The sequence below is a fragment of the Pelophylax lessonae genome (genome assembly GCF_965119305.1).
Source record: "Pelophylax lessonae genome assembly, chromosome: 4".
Lineage (NCBI taxonomy): Eukaryota > Metazoa > Chordata > Amphibia > Anura > Ranidae > Pelophylax > Pelophylax lessonae.
The window spans coordinates 524,513,487-524,537,348 of NC_138771.1; the positions used below are offsets into that span (position 1 = coordinate 524,513,487).

Below are 23,862 nucleotides of genomic sequence, written 5' to 3' on the forward strand. Positions count from 1 at the left end.
GCCACGGCCGTGGCCTATGTCAATCACCAAGGGGCACAAGAAGTGTTCTGGCGGCTCGGGAAGTTGCCAGGATTCTAAGGTGGGCAGAACGGTTTGTTCCAGCCCTCTCTGCTGTGCACATTCCAGGAGTGGAAAATTGGCAGGCAGACTATCTCAGTCGAAAGGCATTAGACCAAGAAGAATGGTCATCCGTAGTTGTTCCATCAGTTGTGTCTGGTGGGAGGCTCCCGAGGTGGATCTTTTGGCCTCTCTCCTCAACAGAAAAGTACAGAGGTTTGTGGCACAGTCTTGGGTTCCTCTAGCCGATGCCTTAGTGGCTGCCTGGAGTCAGTATCATCTGATCTATGCCTTTCCTCCTTTCAAGCTTCTTCTGAGACTCCTGCGCAGTATCGAGGCGGAAGGGATTGCGGTCATCCTAGTGGCTTTAGACTAGCCTTGCCTCTTTTTCTACACTGATCTGGTATGGCTGGTCGCCGATGCTCCTTAGACACTTCCTCTCAGGGAAGATCTGCTTTCCCAAGGACCGATCTTTCATCCTGCTTTACATTCGCTGGCTTTGATGGCTTGGCTGTTGCAATGTGCTGAAGGATAGGGGGTTGTCTGAATCTGTGATTCCTACGCTTTTAAAAGTTAGAAAATCTACTTCCGGGAAGATTTACCATCGTACTTGGAACACATACATTGTGTGGTGTGAATCTCTAGGGGTTCACCCTCTTATCATTTTTGGTGACTCGGATCTTGGCCTTCCTCCAGCGAGGGATCGAACAGCGTCTGGCTTTGAGTACCATCAAAGGCCATGTCTCGGCCTTGGCGATTTTCTTTCAATGACCGTTCCCCCCGTGCAGAATCCATTGCAGCTCTCCAGAAACCTCTCTTTTAAAATATTCGGGAGATTCCCCTGCTTACCCTATCCCAGAAGGTGGCCTTTTTGATGGCTATTACTTCTGCGTACAGGGTGTCTGAACTGGCGGCGCTGTCTTGTCGTTCGCTTTACCTAGTGGTTCACAGAGATCAGGTGTTTCTTTACCATGTCCATCTTTCTTTCAAAAGGTCGTCTCAAATTTTCATCTGAATGAAGACATTGTGTTCCCTGTGCCCCAAGCCTAAGCATCCTAAGGAAGTTGCCTTGCATTCCCTGGATGTTAGGGTGTACCTGGCAGCTATGAGTTGTTTCAGAAGTCAGACTCACTATTTGTCCTTACGGATGGACCTCTCAAGGGGCTGGCTGCTTCTGCTGCAACCATTTCCAGATGGATCTGACAGACTGTGGTTCAGGCTTATTATATTAAGGGTCAGGTTCCTCCTTTCCCTGTCAGGGCATGCTCTACTCGGGCGCTTAATGCCTCCTGGGCCTTCCGCCATCAGGCGTCAGTGGTGCAGGTTTGCCAGGCGGCCACCTGGTCGTCTGTACACACATTCACAAAGTTTTATAAAGTGGATGTGTTGGCATCTGCAGGTGCGTCTTTTGGCAGCAACATTTTGCAAGCTGCTATTTTTTTATTTTATTTATTATTATACAGGATTTATATAGCGCCAACAGTTTGCGCAGCGCTTAACAAAATGAAGGCAGACATTACAGTTACAATACAATTTGGAACAAAAGGAATCAGAGGGCCCTGCTCATTAGAGCTTACAATCTAAAAGGGACGGTCAATTGATACAAAAGGCAATAGCTGTGGGGGATGAGTTGATGGAGCAAGTGAAACAGTGTTATTAGTTAGTAGCCGGGTAGGCTTCTTTAAAGAGAAGGGTTTTCAGGGATCGTCTAAAGATGAATAGATTAGGGGACAGTTGGACAGATTGGGGTAGAGAGTTCCAAAGAATGGGAGAAGCTCTGGAGAAATCCTGGAGGCGAGCATGGGAAGAGGTGACAAGGGAGCTAGAGAGCAGGAGGTCTTGAGAGGACCGAAGAGAGCGGCTTAGTTGATATTTTGAGATCAGGTTAGTGATGTAGCTGGGGGCAGAGTTGTGGATGGCTTTGTAAACTATTGTTAGGACTTTGAATTTTATTTGTTGGGTGAGTGGAAGCCAGTGAAGGGATTGGCAGAGAGGGGTGGAGGACACTGAACAGTTGGTAAGGTGGATAAGTCTTGCAGCAGCATTCATCATGGATTGAAGGGGGGATAATCTATGTAAGGGTAATCCAATGAGGAGGGAGTTGCAATAGTCGAGGCGAGAGATAACCAGGGCGTGAATTAAAAGCTTGGTGGTGTCATTGGTTAAAAAGGGCCGTATACTAGCGATCTTGCGGAGGTTAAGGTGGCATGATGTGGGCCTGAAAGGACAGTGCAGAGTCCAGGGTTACCCCTAGCACCCTGGCATGTGTGGAAGGACTGATAGTTGTTCCATTGATCTTTACAGAGAATTATGGGGAAGGGGCACGTGGAGGAGGAATTATTATGACCTCGGTTTTAGATAGATTCAGTTTGAGGAAGTGGAGACATCCAGGCTGATATGTTTGTTAGTAGATCAGTGATGCGGGAGGAGACTGATGGGGTGAGCTGAGGGGTAGAGAGGTAGATTTGGGTGTCATCAGCATAGAAATGGTAGTGGAAGCCATGGGAGGCTATTAGCTGACCCAGGGAGGAGGTATAGATTGAGAATAGTAGCGGTCCAAGGACAGAACCTTGGCGGACTTCAACAGTAAGAGGAGTTGCAGGGGAGTAAGTGGAATTGTAAGTGACACTGAAGGTGCGGTGAGATAGGTAAGATTCGAACCAATGGAGAGCACAGCCACGGAGACGGAGCAAACTGAGTTTTTTGAGGAGGGGGTGGTCAACAGTATCAAAGGCAGCAGAGAGGTCCAAGAGTATTGAGTAGTGACCATTGGTTTGTTAGTAAGTCATTTGTAAGTTTTAGGAGAGAAGTTTCTGTAGACTGTTGCCGGCGAAATCCAGACTGAAGGGGATCAAGGAGGTTATTCTCAGGCGGTTGTAGACTAAACGTTCAAGGAGTTTGGAAGAAAAAGGGAGTAAGGAGATGGGTCTTAAGTTATTAAGATTGGTGGGGTCTAGTGAGTCTTTTTTTGGTATGGGAGTTACTAGCGCATGTTTTAGAGAGTTGGGGAAGATGCCAGTGGAGAGGGAGAGGTTGAAGATATGAGTTAAAGAGTGTAGGATAGAGTCAGAGGGTGACCATAGTATTTGAGAAGGAACAGGATCCAGGGGACAGGAAGTTAGGTGGGCATTAGAAAAAATTTTAATGACTTCCTCTACAGTAGTTGGGTTAAACAAGGGAAGTATTGATTTGATTAGAGGACTTGTCCTCTTTGAGGGTGTTTTTTTCAGGTGAGCTCCAGTTGTTAATAGTTGAGCTCCAAGTTACCTGGTTTGCTATGTTTAGCCTTGGGGAAGTTTCTTTTCTGCTGTTCTCACCCCTCATGTTTGACACTGCTTTGGGACGTCCCTACGGTTATGAAGATAAAGAGCTGTGTCTGTGAGGAAAGCGGAGGTAATATGGCGCTGTCAGGCTAATAAATAGGAAAAAATAAATAAATATGTCTTAAAGTGCACTGGTGATAGGTGAATAAGAACCAGAATATATAAAGCTTCATAAAGTGAATCCTTAAAGAGTGTAAATAAGTTTGAATAAATTGGTTATAAAATGTGTATCTATATAATGATAAATAAATAAAAAAAGTTTAAGATATAGGTGATACAAAATCAATGTGTAATCTTAAAAATATATATATAACTATATAAAAAATTTTTTAAAGTGATGTTGTAAAAATCTTCCACATATACTTAAAGTGCTAATTAATCAATCAGATATATATTGTGCTAATGGGCCAAACGGTAAATAACTTTGTATAAATCTGTGCACATAAAAAATCATAAATAGTGTCCAACAAATAAGATAGCATAAATAAATAAATAAATATAAAACGAATATATAGGAAAATTGTCCATATAAATAGCCAAATATAGCAAATATAATCGAGTCCCAAAAAAAGGGGTGATGAAGTAGGGATTTGACAGGATAAATGGATTACAGGACTTCCAGAATGATGGGGGTGCTCAATACAGGAATCAGTGCTCCCCTCCTATTATTCCCGCACTCACCAGATGGTGGTACCCCCACAGGGGTAATAAGCGTTTGGGGTGACTCTTGGAGGTCCCTCCGAAGGTTGGCTAGTAATCCACTTAAACCCGACTTCGTATCCTATTCCAGGGAAATTTGATGGAAAATCCCTCCTCTTAGAGTACTCCAAAAAGGTTTGAGAGATCCGGATGAGGAAAGAAAGAAGGGCTTGGTTGCAAAAACTTTATGGGTTGCTGGTTCAAACGAGCACCGCCTCTTCGGTTGAGAACCACCTTCACTCAGTTCACCAATCAGGGAATGCAGAGAATCTCTGTCCCTCCTTATCCTTCCTCATTCCTCATGTCTGCATTAGGGCGGGAATAATAGGAGGGGAGCACTGATTCCTGTATTGAGCACCCCCATCATTCTGGAAGTCCTGTAATCCATTTATCCTGTCAAATCCCTACTTCATCACCCCTTTTTTTGGGACTCGATTATATTTGCTATATTTGGCTATTTATATGGACAATTTTCCTATATATTCGTTTTATATTTATTTATTTATTTATGCTATCTTATTTGTTGGACACTATTTATGATTTTTTATGTGCACAGATTTATACAAAGTTATTTACCGTTTGGCCCATTAGCACAATATATATCTGATTGATTAATTAGCACTTTAAGTATATGTGGAAGATTTTTACAACATCACTTTAAAAATTTTTTTATATAGTTATATATATATTTTTAAGATTACACATTGATTTTGTATCACCTATATCTTAAACTTTTTTTATTTATTTATCATTATATAGATACACATTTTATAACCAATTTATTCAAACTTATTTACACTCTTTAAGGATTCACTTTATGAAGCTTTATATATTCTGGTTCTTATTCACCTATCACCAGTGCACTTTAAGACATATTTATTTATTTTTTCCTATTTATTAGCCTGACAGCGCCATATTACCTCCCCTTTCCTCACATTTACCAAATATAGTTATCTATATTTTTGAGGTAGGCTGCAGTCAGTTATTTATTTAATTTTCTCCAAAAGCGCGGAAACTTTCCCCCTACAAAAAGAGCTGTGTCTGTCTGTGAAGGAAAGAAAAAATGGGATTTTTGACTTACCGCAATATTCAGTTCTCTGATATTCATTGACGGACACAGCAGCCACCCCTCTTTGGAGTTGGGTTTTTTTCTTCTGACACTGCTTGTTACAAAACTGAATACCTACAGCAGGAAGTGGGAGTATACCCCCCAGGGACTGCCCCATAGGCGTGCTCAATCTTTTTTCTCTGCCTAGTGTCCTACTCCTGTAGGGGGCAGTATAACCCTATGGTCATGAAGATGAGGAGCTGTGTTCGTCAATGAACATCAGAGAAATGGATTTTACGGTAAGTCATAAATCGCATTTTTGATAAGGGCTTGTGTGCCTTAGAGGAGAACAATGGAACAAAATGATGGATTGGAATGGGCATCGATTTGCTTTACACATAGAGGGCATAAAGTTCAGAATCAGAGGTTTGAATCTGAAGATCTTTGAATAAGCACATAAAGATAACAGCAAAGTTTGTCATTATACTCTATCATCTTCCTGATCAAAGATCATGTGATTATGGAGTTGTCCTTTAAAAGTAATTTTAAAGAATATGTATTGCTACTTCAGGATTATCTGGGTAATCTGAGAGAATACACCCAAAACTGCCCGCTCAGTTGTAGACCAGAGTATGACTGATTATATCACTTTCTGTCTTCTTAAACGTCTGCATTCCAAATCATCCCGAGGATTTTGGCAAGGATTTTTAACCTCTACCATCTCTGCGTCCTTTCTCCCTCAGAAAAACTGTGCAAGCCCTTGTAATGCTGTAGTATTGTTGTAAAATCCACCCTTGGAGCAGCATAACGGTGAGCCTGTTCATTTTTCTCATAGCTTTTGAGACCAGCAGAAGGAAAGCCAGTCTGTGTAGGACAGAATTTGAGCAGGTGAAGCAGAAGAGATATGAGCTTTTTAGCCAGTGTTTTGAACATGTTTCTGTAGCTATCGATCGGATCTACAAGAAGCTCTGCAGAAATGCCAGCGCTCAGGTTTGCCTATTTAAGTTTAACTCTTCTGTAATATTGAGGCAGTTTTCTGTGGAGTTTGGTTACTTTTGTACCATTATTGCAGCCTTTGTATTGTTCAGGGTTTGCACTATTAAATTGAACTTCACAGTAAAAATAATAAATAAATGCTTAGGGCTTTCATTAAAGAGCAAATAAAATATGCTTTAAATCTGTTTTAGATGCTTCCAAGATCATTAATTTAAGGTGTGTTTTGACCTGCTTCAGCTGCTTTTGCGTTACCTAAGACATGTATGGGGAAAAAAGCATTTCTGAAACCAACAAAAGCCTGTTCACAATGACCCTTACATATATTGCCCACTCCGCTTCATGATGTAAACTAATGTAAGAGCACTCAACTGCTGGTTGAACAAAAAAAAATAGATCAAGGTATTGGCTGTCTAAGTCACTGCTGCGCCTGAGAGTTTTAAAAGATTTGGTGCTGTCACTGCTGTACTGCTGCTCACTGTTCTCCTAGCTGGAGGCCTTAAAGGAGTTGTAAAGGCAGGAAGGTTTTTTTTTTTTTTATCTTAATGCATTAAGATAAAAAGCCTTCTGTGTGTAGCAGCTTCCCCAGCACCCCCTAATACTTACCTGTGCCCCATCTCTGTCCAGCGATGTCCACGAGTCCCTCGGCCATCCTGGGACTCTCCCTCCTGATTGGCTGAGATACAGCCGCGGCGCCATTGGCTCCCCCCGGTTGTCAATCAAAGTCAGTGAGCCAACAGGAGAGAGAGGGGGTGGGGCTGAACGGCAGCTTGGTGTATGAATGGACACATGGAGCTGCAGCTTGGCTTGGGTGCCCCATAGCAAGCTGCTTGCTGTGTGGGCACTCGACAGGAGGGCCAGGAGAGCAGAAGAGGGACCCGAGAAGAGGAGGATCCGGGCTGCTCTATGCAAAACCAACTGCAAAGAGCAGGTAAGTATAACTTGTTTGTTGTTTTAAAAAAAAAAAAAGATTTTACAATAACTTTAAACATTAGGACACAAAACCCTGACTTTACTAAGATAGCAGAGGGCAGAACAAGGCATATATTAAGTCAGTAATAGAGAAAGGTTTATCTACAGAGAGACCACAGAAAATACTAGTAACATCCTTTGCCGTCTGCCCGCTTTTTTTTTTATGCACTGCTCTTCCAGAATTTAGTTTCTCTAACCTGCACAGTGCAGGTTCTAAAAACTATAGGCTCATTTGGAAAGAAAAAAAAAATACAACCATTGAGGTTGCAGTAAGGCAATACAAAAGGAACCAAAAAGCTCACATCTAAAGAATCTTCTAATAACAGGAGGCATTCACATGTCCTCACTTCTAGCACCCACCCCCACTAATGAGGAGGCACTAATGAGGAGACACTAATAGGTGGCACTGATTATGAGTGTAAATGTGCCTGTCAGAATCTGCCGATTACTGGCTCTCCTTTTCTCACGCTGAGACATCACATGAGGAAAGGACTGCCTATAACCGGCAAGTCTGTTTATAATGTGATCTCCTGTGATAGGACACAGCTAATAATGTGGTAAAGGGCTGCTGTGATTGGCCCTTTTCCTCGATTTTTGATCAGCTGGGGTCTGAAGGACAAAGCGATCACGGAGTGTGCCCGATGCGTGCCGTGGTGTTCTTGGAGGACATCAGTAGACTCCCTCCCAGAACTAGCAGCATGGTCGGCAACTAGTTAAAATGAAATCAGCTGCCCGGCACCTGGAACTGCATGTCCAGGGCGTTGGGCAATTGAAATTGCTCACGACTAGAAATGGGCTGACAAATGACAGGAGCCAGGATGCAAGTTCTAGTTGCCACATAGCCACCCGGGATTTATCGAGCCCTGCTCTAAAGTATTATAAATACAGCTTTACCTTTTTTATAACAGAAGGCGTTTACACATCCTAACTTCCAGCACAAACTCCAGAATAAGCCTTTGTTTATAGGTTAGGGATAAAAAGCCTAAAACAGCCATATTCAGGTAAGTAATACTGGCTTTGTAAAATTCTGGTTACACAGTGCCTTGCAAAAGTATTCAGCCCCCTTGAACTTTTCGACCTTTTGCCACATTTCAGGCTTCAAACATAAATATAAAACAAATTTGTTGTGAAGAATCAACAACAATTGACACAATCATGAAGTGGAATGAAATTTATTGGATATTTCAAACTTTTTTAACAAATAAAAAAACTAAAAAATTGGGCGTGCAAAATTATTCAGCCCCCTTAAGTTAATACTTTGTAGCGCCACCTTTTGCGTCGATTACAGCTGTAAGTCGCTTGGGGTATGTCTCTATTCGTTTTGCACATCGAGAGACTAAAATGTTTGCCTATTCCTCCTTGCAAAACAGCTCGAGCTCAGTGAGGTTGGATGGAGAGCGTTTGTGAACAGCAGTTTTCAGTTTTTTCACAGATTCTCGATTGGATTCAGGTCTGGACATTGACTTGGCCATTGTAACACCTGGATATGTTTATTTGTGAACCATTCCATTGTAGATTTTGCTTTATGGCTTGGATCATTGTCTTGTTGGAAGACAAATCTCCGTCCCAGTCTCAGGTCTTTTGCAGACTCCATCAGGTTTTCTTCCAGAATGGTCCTGTATTTGGCTCCATTCATCTTCCCATCAATTTTAACCATCTTCCCTGTCCCTGCTGAAGAAAAGCAGGCCCAAACCATGATGCTGCCACCACCATGTTTGACAGTGGGGATGTTGTGTTCAGGGTGATGAGCTGTGTTGCTTTTACGCCAAACATAACGTTTTGCATTGTTGCCAAATAGTTCGATTTTTGTTTCATCTGACCAGAGCACCTTCTTCAACATGTTTGGTGTGTCTCCCAGGTGGCTTGTGGCAAACTTTAAACAACACTTTTAATGGATATCTTTAAGAAATGGCTTTCTTCTTGCCACTCTTCCATAAAGGCCAGATTTGTGCAGTATACGAGTGATTGTTGTCCTATGGACAGTCTCCCACCTCAGCTGTAGATCTCTGCAGTTCATCCAGAGTGATCATGGGCCTCTTGGCTGCATCTCTGATCAGTCTTCTCCTTGTATGAGCTGGAAGTTTAGAGGGACGGCCAGGTCGTTTTGCAGTGGTCTGATACAACTTCCATTTCAATATTATCGCTTGCACAGTGCTCCTTGGGATGTTTAAAGCTTGGGAAATCTTTTTGTATCCAAATCCAGCTTTAAACTTCTCCACAACAGTATCTCGGACCTGCCTGGTGTGTTCCTTGTTCTTCATGATGCTCTCTGCGCTTTAAACGGACCTCTGAGACTATCACAGTGCAGGTGCATTTATACAAAGACTTGATTACACACAGATGGATTCTATTTATCATCATTTGTCATTTAGGTCAACATTGGATCATTCAGAGATCCTCACTGAACTTCTGGAGAGAGTTTGCTGCACTGAAAGTAAAGGGGCTGAATAATTTTGCACGCTCAATTTTTCAGTTTTTTATTTGTTAACAAAGTTTGAAATATCCAATAAATTTCGTTCCACTTCATCATTGTGTCCCACTTGTTGTTGATTCTTCACAAAGAATTACAGTTTTATATCTTTGTTTGAAGCCTGAAATGTGGCAAAAGGTTGCAAAGTTCAAGGGGGCCGAATACTTTCGCAAGGCACTGTATCTGTGCTATACACCAGTGGTTCTGGATGCGCACAGATGGCTGAAAAGGAATGATTTGAATGACTTCCTACTTATAAACCGAAAACCTTGTTTTGGGTTTTTTGCTAGATGTGTGGATACATTCTGGTATAAGAATGCAATGCTGCAGCTCAAAAAAGAACACTTTTAAGCTTTATGTATGAAAGTGCTGGTCCCTCAGGTCTAGAATTTCAGTTCAACAGACACTTGAATAAGGTGTCTGTAAAAAGATATCTATCTTGTCTGTTCCACCATGCTGGACTCCTGAATACAAATTAAATATCAAGTTTTATTATTATGTCAAAGGTGTGCTGATATGGTGCTCCAGACACTTTTTGTTAAGCTCTGCCTCTTTCCCATAACTATATTCAGATTGGTGCAAAAATGCACATTAGGAAAATAATGTTTATATCTTGTTTAGAATGTATTTTATTTTCTAAAACCAAAAGTTTTGTTCTGTTTAGTCTTAAAGTAGTTCTAAAGACTTAAAGCTTTTCTCTTTCGTTTAATGATGGACAAAGCGCTCCATATTCAGAACCATAGGGTTATATCACCCTCTACAGGAGTAGGACACTAGGCAGAAAAAACACTATGGGCAGTCCTAGCTGGTATACATCCCCCTCTCTGTTATAGGCCTTCAGTTTTATTTTTGCCTAGTTCAGGAGTAAGGACCTAGCTCTCTGCCTGGATCTTTGGTTCTGGCAATTTTTTTCCTTTTTAAATGGCATTTTATTCTCCTGGTGTTTTTTTGCCTGTGAGATCTACTGTCAACTGCCGGGCAATTCTACCGCGCTAGGTTGGCCGCGACATAGCCCCACTGGACGGGCTGGCCTGCGAGTTAAACGTCTCGCGAGGTCACATATGACCGGGTCCTTGCATGAGTCACAGCATTTCTTCTGGACGCCAGTCCCCCACTTCGTTGGTGAGGGGTTCTGTCTGGAGTGGTGTCCGCCTGGTTTCCATGGTTTGCTGAGTATAATGTCCCTCCTCTCCTCCTGGATGCAGTGGGAGGTGAATGTGGGCTCCCCTCGGGATGGTCTGACCTGCAGGTTCCACTCCTCCCCCTGGGGTAGCGTGTGGGAGAGTGGTGGATGTTGGCTGGTGTATGCAGGGTGGGCGCTGCCTGTGTGGTGGTCTTGCGGCCTGGATCCCCCTCCAGCCGCAGAGTTATGGCCTAGGCTCCAGGGGTGTTTTTACTAGTCCCTGGGCGTCGCGTGTGGCGGCCATCCAGAGGGTCTGTTCCCTCTTTGGGGGTGTATTGTTCAGGTTGGGCTCCAGTTTTTCTTTTTTCTTTTTTTTTTTGAGCTCCTGTTACCTTGTTGGCTTCTTGTGTTAATCCTTGGGATTTATTTGTCCCACCCCTCATGTTTTGTCACTGCTTAGGGATGTCCCTATGGTTCTGAATATGGAGCACTGTGTCCGTCAATGAACGAAAGGGAAATAGGATTTTTGTTACTTACCGTAAAATCCTTTTCTCTGAAGTTCATTGGCAGACACAGCTTCATATTCTTCTTAACCATTGGGTTATGCTGCCCCCTACAAGAGTAGGACACTAGGCAGGAAAAAACTTTACCACGCCTATGGGGCAGTCTCTAAAGGCATACACCTACTCGCTCTGCTATAGGATTCAGTTTGTTTCTACCTAGTTTAGGAGTAGGACCTAGTTCCCGACTGGGGCTTCGGTCTTAGCTTGTTTTTTTATTCTAAAGTGAACCTTTGTTAGAATTTACATTTTTTAGCTAGTTATGTTGCTGAGAGAACTGCAATCAGCAGCCAAATTGGGTTTTGGACTGGATATCCTAGATCCTTAAGGTCTCCCAGTCCGGCCAGTGAGCAAGTGCAGATATACAGTGGGTACGGAAAATATTCAGACCCCCTTAAATTTTTCACTCTTTGTTATATTGCAGCCATTTGCTAAAATCATTTAAGTTCATTCTTCTTCCTCATGAATGTACACAAAGAACCCCATACTGACAGAAAAACACAGAATCTTTGACATTGTTGCAGATTTATTAAAAAAGAAAAACTGAAATATCACATGGTCCTAAGTATTCAGACCCTTTGCTCAGTATTTAGTAGAAGCCCCCTTTTGATCTAATACAGCCAGGAGTCTTTTTGGGAAAGATGCAACAAGTCTTTCACACCTGGATTTGGGGATCCTCTGCCATTCCTCCTTGCAGATCCTCTCCAGTTCTGTCAGGTTGGATGGTAAACGTTGGTGGACAGCCATTTTTAGGTCTCTCCAGAGATGCTCAATTGGGTTTAAGTCAGGGCTCTGGCTGGGCCATTCAAGAACAGTCACGGAGTTGTTGTGAAGCCACTCCTTCGTTATTTTAGCTGTGTGCTTAGGGTCATTGTCTTGTTGGAAGGTAAACCTTCGGCCCAGTCTGAGGTCCAGAGCACTCTGGAGAAGGTTTTTGTCCAGGATATCCCTGTACTTGGCCGCATTCATCTTTCCCTCGATTGCAACCAGTCGTCCTGTCCCTGCAGCTGAAAAACACCCCCACAGCATGATGCTGCCACCACCATGCTTCACTGTTGGGACTGTATTGGACAGGTGATGAGCAGTGCCTGGTTTTCTCCACACATACCGCTTAGAATTAAGGCCAAAAAGTTCTATTTTGGTCTCATCAGACCAGAGAATCTTATTTCTCACCATCTTGGAGTCCTTCAGGTGTTTTTTAGCAAACTCCATGCGGGCTTTCATGTGTCTTACACTGAGGAGAGGCTTCCGTCGGGCCACTCTGCCATAAAGCCCCAACTGGTGGAGGGCTGCAGTGATGGTTGACTTTCTACAACTTTCTCCCATCTCCTGACTGCATCTCTGGAGCTCAGCCACAGTGATCTTTGGGTTCTTCTTTACCTCTCTCACCAAGGCTCTTCTCCCCCGATAGCTCAGTTTGGCCGGACGGCCAGCTCCAGGAAGGGTTCTGGTCGTCCCAAACGTCTTCCATTTGAGGATTATTGAGGCCACTGTGCTCTTAGGAACCTTAAGTGCAGCAGAAATCTTTTTGTAACCTTGGCCAGATCTGTGCCTTGCCACAATTCTGTCTCTGAGCTCTTCAGGCAGTTCCTTTGACCTCATGATTCTCATTTGCTCTGACATGCATTGTGATCTGGAAGGTCTTATATAGACAGGTGTGTGGCTTTCCTAATCAAGTCCAATCAGTATAATCAAACACAGCTGGACTCAAATGAAGGTGTAGAACCATCTCAAGGATGATCAGAAGAAATGGAAAGCACCTGAGTTAAATATATGAGTGTCACAGCAAAGGGTCTGAATACTTAGGACCATGTGATATTTCAGTTTTTCTTTTTTAATAAATCTGCAACAATGTCAACAATTCTGTGTTTTTCTGTCAGTATGGGGTGCTATGTGTACATTCATGAGGAAGAAGAATGAACTTAAATGATTTTAGCAAATGGCTGCAATATAACAAAGAGTGACAAATTTAAGGGGGTCTGAATACTTTCCGTACCCACTGTAGCCCCGAGCTAGGCCTCGCCACGACAGAGCCCCAATGGTCTGGGGCTGGCCTGCGAGTGAAACAACCCGCCGGGTCGCACACAACCTGGTTTGGCCTGAGTCGCAGTGTGCCCCTTGGTCGTCAGCACTCCCACCACGGGTGGAGAGGTAGTCTGTCCGGAATGGCGCCCACCTGATTGTGGTTGGTATGGTGAGTAGTGTCCCCCCATAGCTCTTGTGGCCTCGGGGGGGGACGTGGGCCCCTCCTTGGGATGGTCGGACCCCCAGATTCCCTTCCATTTCCCCCAGCCCCTCTAACAGTCACGGTGGTCTCTGCCCAAACCTACCCCCCCCCTCCAGGGTTAGGTAGGAGCTTTCTTTGTCACTTGCTCCAGTAAGGGGGGGGGGGTGGATGCAGTTGTTGCTGACCGGGCTGCCCGGATCACACACGGAGGTCTTTGAGCAAGTTCCTGGTCCCCTGGGGGTTAGTGGCTACCCACGGCTGTCCGAGGAGCTGACCAAGATGAGGTGCCTGACCAAGCTGGCCGGCGGATGCCTCATACAGCCAGATCGGGCAAAAAAATTGAGGCCGTGACTTGCAGCCTACTCGCGGCTGACAGAGCTTGGCTGTCTGAGTGACTGACCAAGCTGTCCGGGCGACTGATCAGGCTGTCTGAGCTCCTAACCGAGCTGTCAGATCTGTTGATCAAGCTGACAGCAGACTCGTGACCGGATTGGGCCCCAAATTTAGGCCGCAGCTTTGCAGCCTACTCGCATCTGGCTGTCCGAGCTGTTGACCGGGCTGTTTGAGCTGCTGATCCGGGTTATAGAGCAGCGGATGGGCGTCCGCCCTTCCCCCCCCCCCAGGGGGGTGGACATATGGACTGCCTGGCGCCCCCCCCCCCTTGAACCAGAGGGCATTGTGTGGGGGTACTCTTCCTGCGCGTCTGCGTCATAGCGGGCTCCCTCCTACCCTTTATAGGGGGCTATGTAATTTATGGTGGGCGACCCTTAGGTCTAATAAGGGTCTTTTTGTGGAACTTTTCCCGCCTAAGGTGACAAAATTTTTGCAAGTCAGTGGAGTTGTTCTAAATGCAATAATGGTAACCACGCATGGTGTGGATAAAAAGCTGGTCTGCGGACCAGGCTTCTAAAATGGCTCTATCAGATCTCCCCTTTACGGGGGACCGCCTATTTGGGTCTTTGTTGGATGAACTGATCAAAGGACTCACAGGTAGGAAGAATACTCTTCTTCCTCTATCCGCTAAGGGCAAGTCACCACGTAATTGGTGGGGCCCTTATTTTTTAGCACACAGTTGGCCCCTTCGTGCCTTCGGCACTCAGGAGAAAGGACCTAAGCCATTTGAATCATCTGGGGATTCCAAGAAGATGTGGTCGGGTAAGCCGAGAACAGGCCCCTCCAAATCTGCGGACAAATCTCAGTCTGCGTGAAGGGATGCTCTCACCCGTATCTGGGGTGGGGGGGGGCGGCTTTGTCTTCTATCTGGAACCAGGGACCTCCTTGATTAAGGAAAAACGAGCCCTCAAGCTTCTCTGATCGGGTTACAAGATCGAATTCGGGTCCCGACCGTCGCAAAGATTCTTCCCGTCCAATCTACGCCTATCTTTAGATTGATTAAGGGATCTACGAGAGGCGGTACAAGATCTGCTGTCACAAAGGGTGATTGTGCCGGTTACCTCTCGGGAACGCTTTAACCACTTGCCGACTGCCTAACGACGACTTACGTCGGCAGTCAGCCCCTCACAGGCAAAGTGACGTAGATCTACGTCGCTAGCCTGTGAGGGTCTAGGGAGCGAGCACGCGCCGCCGGAGGCGCGCTCCCGCGTGGTCATGGACACCCCCGCGTGTGTGACCGGCGGACCCGATGTCCACCTGTCACTCTGCGATCGCCGCTGCAGAGGGAGAAAGTCAGGCGGCTAGTGTAAACAAGCCGCCTGTCATTCTCCCCTGTGTAGAAACTGTGATCACACGGTTCTACTATGTAGGACCGTTGATTACTGTTTCTACAGCTCAACCCACAGCCAATCACAGTTAGAATCACGCCCCTAGGGACACACACAGCCCCTCCCTCTCAAATAAAGTTAACCCCTTCACTACCAGTGTCATTTTGCAGTAACAGTGCAAAATGACTCAATCAATGATTCAATCAATCATGAATGCTGCCGCCAGACTCATCCACCTCACCAATCGCTCAGTGTCTGCTGCTCCTCTCTGTCAAGCCCTCCACTGGCTTCCGCTCACCCAACGAATTAAATTCAAAATACTTACAACATCTTACAAAGCAATCCACAGCCTAGCCCCCAGCTACATCACCAGCCTCATCTCAAAATACCAACCTAATCGCTCTCTTCGTTCCTCTCAAAACCTCCTGCTCTCTAGCTCACTCATCACCTCCTCCCATGCTCGCCTCCAGGACTTTTCCAGAGCCTCTCCAATCCTATGGAACTCCTTACCCTTATCTGTCCGATTATCTCCCACTCTATTAGCTTTTAGGCGATCTCTGAAAACCCTCCTTTTCAGAGAAGCCTATCCTACCAACCCCTAACAAATGTACCTCCTTTTCTCCATCAACCCATCCCCCACAGTTATTGCATTTTGTTTCACTTGACCCTCCCTTCTAGATTGTAAGCTCTAACGAGCAGGGCCCTCTAGTTCCTCCTGTTTTGAACTGTATTGTAACTGTATTGTCTTCCTTCACATTGTAAAGCGCTGCGCAAACTGTTGGCGCTATATAAATCCTGTATAATAATAATAATAATAACAGTGCATATGTATAGCACTGATTACTGCAGTAATGTCACTGGTAACCCCAAAAATGTCAGTCAATGGTCCGATCTGTCCGCCACAATGTCGCAGTACCGCAAAAAAAATCGCAGATCGCCGCCATTACGCGTTAAAAAAAAAACAACAAAAATGACAAAAATCTTTCCCTTTGTTAGTAAACGCGATAACTTTTGCGCAAACCAATCAAAATACGCTTTTTGCGATTTTTTTTTTTTTACCAAACATAGGTAGCATAAAACAAATTGGCCGAAAATGTTAAAAAAATTAGATTTTTAAATTTTTTTGGGGGGGGAATTTCATATAAAAAAATGTGAAAAATATTGCTATTTTTGCAAAATTTACGCTCTTTTTTTGTTTATAGCGCATGATCAAAAAATCGCACAGGTGATCAAATACCACCAAAAGAAAGCTCTGTTTGTGGGAAAAGAAGGACGTCAAATTCGTTTAGGTACAGCATCGCACGACCGCGCAATTGTCCGTTAGTCACGCAGTGCCGAATCGCAAAATACCCCCTGGTCAGGAAGGGGGTAAAATCTTCCGGGGCTTAAGTGGTTAAAGGGTTTTATTCACGCCTGTTTACTGTTCCCTGGAAGGAAGGGAAAGTGCATCCAATTCTGGACCTCAAGGCTCTGAATCGCTTTGTGCGGGTACAGAGGTTTTGAATGTCCATTCGCACGGTAGTGGCGTTCCTAAACTAAGGGGACTTTTTGGCCTCTATCGATATCGAGGAGGCATTTCTGCACATCCCTATTTACGTTGGACACCAGCATTTTCTTCGCTTCGCTGTATTAGAGGAACATATCAATTTGTGGTGTTGACCTTTGGTCTCGCCTCCGCCCCCTAGGGTACCTGGACGATATCCTCTTGAGCAGACTCCCACTCAGTTCTGGTGGGTGATCTGTCAGTCACTGTACGGACTCTGCAAGAGTTTGGTTGGACCATCAATTTTAGTAAATCTGCTCTGGTCCTAGCCTCAAATGGTTTATCTGGGTCTGACTCTGGACTCAGCCTCTGCAAGGGTGTTTCTTCCCCCAGGAAAGCTGCAAAAGTTGCAGAGGGCGATTTGGTTGCTGTTATCCAGCACTCTGTCCTATTTGCGGACTTGCATGCGAGTGTCCCTTTCGGGGCGGTTCCATTTGCTCAGTTCCACATGAGACCTCTGCAAAGGGGTATCCTTGTCAAGTGGAACAAGGATCCAAAATCTTCGGACAATCTGATTCGGTTGAGTCAAAACGCAAGAAGTGCTCTTCTGTGGTGGCTCCGTTCCTTGGCCCTGCGTCAAGGCAAGCCCTTCCTTCCATTGTATTGGACTGTGGTATCCACGGATGCCAGCCTGTCCGGCGGGAGGGGGGAGTACTTGGGAAGCTGTGTGTCCAGGGGACCTGGACTCTGAAAGAGTCCAGACTTCCAATCAATATTCTGGAACTCAGAGCGATGAAGCTTTGCTTGAGTCACTGGAGAAATCGTCTGCTGGGATGTCCAGTTCAGATTCAATCAGACAATGCCACGGCCGTGGTTTACGGCAATCATCAAGCAGGCACCAAGAGTGTCCTGGCGGCCAGGGAGATGGCAGAGATCTTAATATGGGCAGAAAATTTTGTTCCAGCCCTCTCCGCCGTGCATATACCCGGAGTGGAGAACTGGCAGGCGGATTACTTGAGTAGTTGGGTTGTTGGATCAGGGGGAATGGTCCCTGCACCTGGAGGTGTTTCACCTGTTGTGTGTCTGGTGGGGGACACTCGATGTAGACCTGTTAATTTCTTGGCTCAACGAGAAGGCACAGAGGTTTATAGCCAACTCTCGGGATCCTCTGCCTGACGCCACAGACGCACTGGTGCCTCTTTGGGGTCAGTATCGGCTGTGTTTCCTTAGCTGAAACGCCTGCCGAGGCTTCTGCACTGAATAGAGGTGAAAGGGATTTCGGTCCTTCTGGTGGCCCCAGACTGGCCTCGCTGGTCTTGGTATGCAGAACTGGTAAGCTTGGTCGCCGATGCTCCTCGGAGACTTCTCAGGGAAGATCTGTTGTCTCAAGGGTCGATCTTCCATCCTGCTTTACAGCCCATGGCTTTAACGGTGTGGCTGTTGAAAGCCAGGTATTGAAGGATAGGAGTCTTTCTGACTCAGTGATTCCTACACTGTTAAAGGCTAGAAAATCTACCTCCAGGATGGAGTGAACCGATTTAAGGTGCATCCACGCTCCTTTTTTGTGGCTAGGATATTGGCTTTTCTCCAAAGAGGGGTTGATCAGCGGTTGGCCTTGGGAAATATTAAAGGCCAGGTGTCGCTTTGGCTGTGTTTTTTTTTAACGTCCTTTAGCTATGCATTCTTTGATACGCACTTTTATCCAGGGAGTTCATCATGTGGTTCCTCCGATACGGTCCCCGTTACCTATGTGGGATCTTAACTTGGTACTGTCCTTTAAAAACCTCCCTTTGAAAACTTAGGGAGATTCCTGTTGATACACTGTCACAGAAGGTAGCCTTTTTGGTGGCTATTACCTCTGCCCGTAGAGTGTCTGAATTGGCGGCGCTGTCCTGCCGTTCTCCTTCTTTGGTGGTCCACAGAGTTTAGGTGGTACTTCGACCTAATCAGTCATTTCTTCCTAAGGTGGTTTCTGATTTCCATTGAATGAAGACATTGTGCTGCCTTCACTCTGTCCTAAGCCCAAGCATCCCAAGGGAATTGCCTTGCATTCTTTGGCTGTGGTTTGGGCAATTAGGGTTTGCCGGGCGGTTACTGAGTCTTTCAGGAAATCAGACTCTCCTTTTGTCCTAACGGAAGGACCTCGGAAGGGATTGGCTGCGTCTGCTGTGACCATATCCAGATGGATCAGGCAGACGGTGATACAGGTGTATTCACTTAAAGGTCAGGTTCCACCTTTCCATGTAAGGGGGCATTCTGCTAGGGCAATGAATGCATCAGTAATATAAGTTTGCAAGGTGGCAACCTGGTCATCTGTACACACGTTCACTAAGTTCTACAAAGTAGATGTGTTGGCATCCTCGGATGCTTATTTTGGCCGCAAGGTTTTGCAGGCTGCTGTTTAAAAGTGCAATTTCTCTATCGTCCATTGAGAGACGCAGCCCTTCTTAGCCTGTTGGGTTATGCTGCCCCCTACTGGAGTAGTACTAGGCAGGAAAAAGCTGTACCACGCCTATGGGGGCTGTCCCTATAGGCAAAACCCCACACACCCTGCTCCAGCATACCAGTTTGTTTTTGCCTAGTGAAGGAGTAGGACCTAGATTTCCTACTGGGACTTCAGTCTCAGTTTTTTATTTTTAGGAATATTTTGTTTTTATTTTCTTTACTCACTTCTGTTAGTGTTCAGGGGGATTCCTCCTGGTCAACTACAAGTAATTGCCGGCTGAGGTTTTGCACTAGATAATCTAGATCCTTAAGGTCTCCCAGCCTGGCCTACGAGTGTGAGCAGGTTATAGACCTGCACTAGGCCTCGCCACAACAGAGCCACTTTTTGGATGGGGATGAGCCTGCGAGTGGATGTCTGTCTGGGACGCGACGACCTGAAACGCCTGCTTACCTCTCGGCTGGCAGCACCCCCACTCCGGGTGGGAGGTGGTCTGTCCGGAGCGGATCCCACCCTTTGCATGGTATGGTGGAAGCCCACCTGGTGCATGGTATGGTGAGTAAATGCAGCCCCCCCATTACCCTTAGTGGTCTTGGGGGGGGGGGGGGGACGTGGGCCCACTCCTGGGAATGATAGGACCTAGTACTTCCTAAAAGATCATGCTGGCCTGTCAGGGTACCTGACCCTGTGCCCTGCCCCTGCCCTTTTGCGGTTTTCACCTGGGGGGCGCCATTGCTGCAGCGCCTGGCATCCGGGGGGGGGGGGTAAAAATGGTACCTGTTCCTGCTCGGTCTTGTTGTAGATCCTCTGTGGCCTCCAATTTGTGGTAAACTGAACGCATGGCCGAGCCGTGGGGGCCGCCATCTTTAGTGTGGGCATATGGAGAATTTCTCCCCTTTGACCTGCATGGTGCAGCCATTTTCCCTGTGCTTCCCATTGATTTGCATTGACAGCCATTTTTGCGTAGCCCTATGGAGCTACACAGGCAGCGTGACCTTTCACATTTCACCCAGGCTGATGTCATAGCTGATGTCATATCCTGTGACTTTCATTTTCACTTTTCTGCTGCACAGATCGGCTCTGGAGGTTTCTCAGAGAGGTGGTAAAGTATTGGGGTCTCTGTGGGCATATCCCTGCACACTCTGCTATCTGCATATCTTTAAGGGGACTGCATTCCGCGGTGATCGGTGGTGGGGACCGTGCTCAGTGCTTTTGAAGAGACAGTAAACCTGTTTTAATTTGAACTAATTATGTCCCAGGCAGTTGTTTCACCCTCAGACCCTCCGGTATTGGCTTTGTTGCGCCAAAAAGGGATTGCGATCCTGGGATATCTGGACGATCTCCTATTGAGAGCGGACTTTCACTCGGCTCTGTTGGGTGACCTGTCGATTACAGTTCAGACCCTTTAGGAATTTGTGTGGACTATCAATTTTAAAAAAATCTGCTCTGACGACTACAGACTTGCATGAGAGCCATGGGTCTGATGGTATTAACCTTCGAGGTGGTTCTGTTTGCTCAGTCTCACTCGAGACCTCTGCAAAAGGAGATTCTTGCCAAATGGAACCAGGATCCACAGTCTTTAGACAAAATGAAACGCTTGAGCTGACTCATGAGGTCTGCTCTATCCTGGTGGATCCAGTCCCCAGCATTGTCTCCGGGCAAGTCCTTTCTACCACTGTTTTGGATGGTGGTCACCACGGACCTGTCAGGCTGGGTTGTAGTGCTGGGGAAGCTCTGTGCCCAGGGGACCTTGTCAACAGTGGAGTCTTCCTTACCGATCAATATTCTGGAGCTCAGAGCAATCAAGCTTTGCCTGATCCACTGGATGAATCGACTACATGGTTCTCCGATTCGGATCCGATCAGACAATGTCATGGCTGTGGCTTACATCAGTCATCAAGGGAGCACCAAGAGTGTCCTGGCGGCTAAGGAGGTGGCAGTGATTCTGGTATGGGCAGAAGAGAATGCTCTGGCTCTTTCTGAAGTCCACATTCCGGGTGTGGAGAATTGGCAAGCGGATTACCTGAGTCGTCAGGTGCTGGATCAAGGGGAATGGTCCCTTCATTTGGAGGTGTTTCATCTCTTCTGTGTCTGGTGGGGAACTCTGGAGGTAGACCTGTTTGCATCTCGCCTCCACAAAAAAGTCCAGAGGTTTGTGGCCAGGTCTCGGGATCCTCTGGCTGACGCCACAGACGCCTTGGTGGCTCCTTCGAGACAATATTGGCTGATCTATGCCTTTCCTCCACTAAAACTCTTGCCAATGCTTCTCCGCAGGGTGGCAGTGGAAGGAATTCCAGTCGTTCTGGTGGCTCCAGTCTGGCCCCGTCGATCTTGGTACGCAGACCTGGTAAAAATAGTCGCCGATCCTCCGTGGAGACTTCCTCTGAGGGAGGATCTGCTGTCCCAGGGACCAATCTTCCATCCTGCTTTATGGTCGCTGGCTTTAATGGCATGGTTGTTGAAGAGCAGGTGTGGAGAGATAGGGGGCTCTCTGAATCTGTGATTCCTACCCTGTTGAAGGCTAGGAAGGTGACTTCTAGGAAGATTTATCATTGTATGTGGAAATCGTACATTTCATGGTGGGAATCACTACAGCTGCACGCTCACTTGTTTTCTTTAGCTAGGGTTTTGGCCTTTTTACAAAAGGGGTTAAGCAGCTGTTGGCCTTGGGCGCTATCGACGGCCAAGTGTCGGCCTTGGTTATTTACTTCCAACGTGCGTTGGCTGCTAATGCCTTGATTCGCACTTTTATTCAGGGGTTGCGTTATCTGGCTCCCCCACGGAGTTCCCTGTTGCCTCCGTGGGATCTCAATCTGGTTTTGTCTGTTCTTCAAAAGCCTCCTTTTGAGAACATTAGGGAAATTTCTCTGCTTTTTGTCACAGAAGGTTGCTTTTCTGGTGGCAATTACTTCTGCTCGCAGAGTGTCTGAGTTGGCGGCGCTGTCCTGTCATTCGCCCTATTTGGTGGTCCACAGAGATAAAGTGGTACTCTGACCTAATCCATCTTTCTCTTATGTCCTCCGACAGTCGCCGCCCACTCATACAGTCTTCACCAATGGGTATTGACTTCCTCTCCTTAGGAGTAGCTAGGCAAAAGACTTGTTAAAACAAAAGCATTTACATAGACACACCCATGGGGGCTGTCCCACTGGTCCAATACCCCCCCTGCAATAGCCATCCCAACTCAGTTTGTCTTCTGCCTAGTTCAGGAGTAGTCAGGCTTTCCTGTGCTGAGGCTACAGTCTCAGCCTTCTGCTTCTATTTTATGATTTTATTTTCTGACAATGTCATTTTTTATTTGCATTACTAGCTGTTTATTTTGTCAGCTTTTAGTTAGTCCGATCTTCGGATGAAGATGGAGTTTGTGGAGCTGGGAATCGGACTGGTCGTCCTGGTTATCCAGGACAGAGGATCAGATGGAATCCCAGCCCGCCATCGAGCGTTTCGCAGGCTATGTGTTCGCCCTGGCCTCACAAACGACCCATCCCTGTCCTTAGGGATGCAGCCTTCTGAGGTGGTTACCTCATCGGACACATGCATGGTTCGTCCGTGCACTCCTGGTGTACTGCGTTTTTGGCTGGCGGCACTCCCCTGCCATCTGAGGGTGGGCGGTTTTCCGTTTGATATGAGCCACCCCACGCCATCAGGTACAGGTAAGTACACTCTGTGTGGGGCCTCTATCTGGGGTCGGCAGTCCTGTGTGTCTGTGGTGTCCTCTATGTCTGTGCGTTTTGGGCTCCCAGATCCCCGTCCCTGCGGGGTTTTTTTCTCTCACAGCCAGCGCTGTGTGGGGTTTGGGGGATCCCTCTCCTGTTTCACTAAGGGTGCTTGGAGGTACAGACACGTGCGGCGACCGCTGCGGGGTTAAAAACCGCCGGTCCGCCATTTTAGGTGTGGGCAGCATGTCTGGCTTCACTGTGGGCGCTTATACAGCATTGTATGTAGTGTATTTTGGCGCCATCTTGTGTGTGGCAACGATCATTCCGAGCACATGTTGGCAGCCATTTTGCCGAAGCCTCCCATTGCTTTGCATAGGCATCTATGTTTCCTTAGCCTGCAGCCTCAGTTCAGTCTCTGCGGTGACATCACTTCCTTCCTTTACTCAGGAGCGACCGAAGGAGCTGGTAACACACTTGTGGGGCTCTGTCCTGCTGTTCTTTCTTTTTCTCCATTGTGCAATCTTCCTGGCTTCAGTTTGTCCCTGCGGGGGGTCGGTGTTCCACAGCCATTGTAGCGGTGTGCTGCGGGGTCCGCGGCGCACTTAAAGGGCCAGTACCTTAAAAAAAAACTTTTTTTGCGATGGAGTCCCAGGACAGCAAATTCCCTCCAGCCTTGGTGGGGGATTCCAGTTCTTCTGAATCCTCTACTCTGTCTAATTTGGATGCTGTTGTGGCGTCTTTGGTGTCCAAAATGGATGTGCTGATGTCTGAACGTGCTGCTAGAAAAAGGCCTAGTATTTCTTTTTCTTTTGATTCTGAATGTGACATGGTTGCTGTAGGTATCGTACCCCTTTCAGGGTCTCGCTCTTCTCAGGACCTTCAAGAGTCTGAGGGGGAGGCGGAGGTTACCCTGGGACGCCAGAGGAATGCGCAGCTATGGACGCACTGATTTCTGCCATTAAGGAAACACTACATTTAGAGGATGAGCCCAATCCTCCGGGCATTGTGTCATCTTTTGGTACACACAGAACCTGCAAGACGGTGCAGGTGTTTCCCTGCCCCGCTGAGTTTCATCACACTGTGA

The 23,862-nt window shown here is 46.4% G+C and overlaps 1 protein-coding gene across 1 annotated transcript in view; it reads left to right on the plus strand.

The window, feature by feature from the left end:
• Positions 1 to 23,862, plus strand: part of SMC1B (structural maintenance of chromosomes 1B) — a 512,286-nt gene that overhangs the window by 449,529 nt on the left and 38,895 nt on the right. Inside the window, exon 21 of the mRNA XM_082255760.1 lies at positions 5,963 to 6,117. Within this exon, the coding sequence (XP_082111886.1) occupies positions 5,963 to 6,117 (155 nt within the window). The remainder of the gene's footprint in view (positions 1 to 5,962; positions 6,118 to 23,862) is intronic.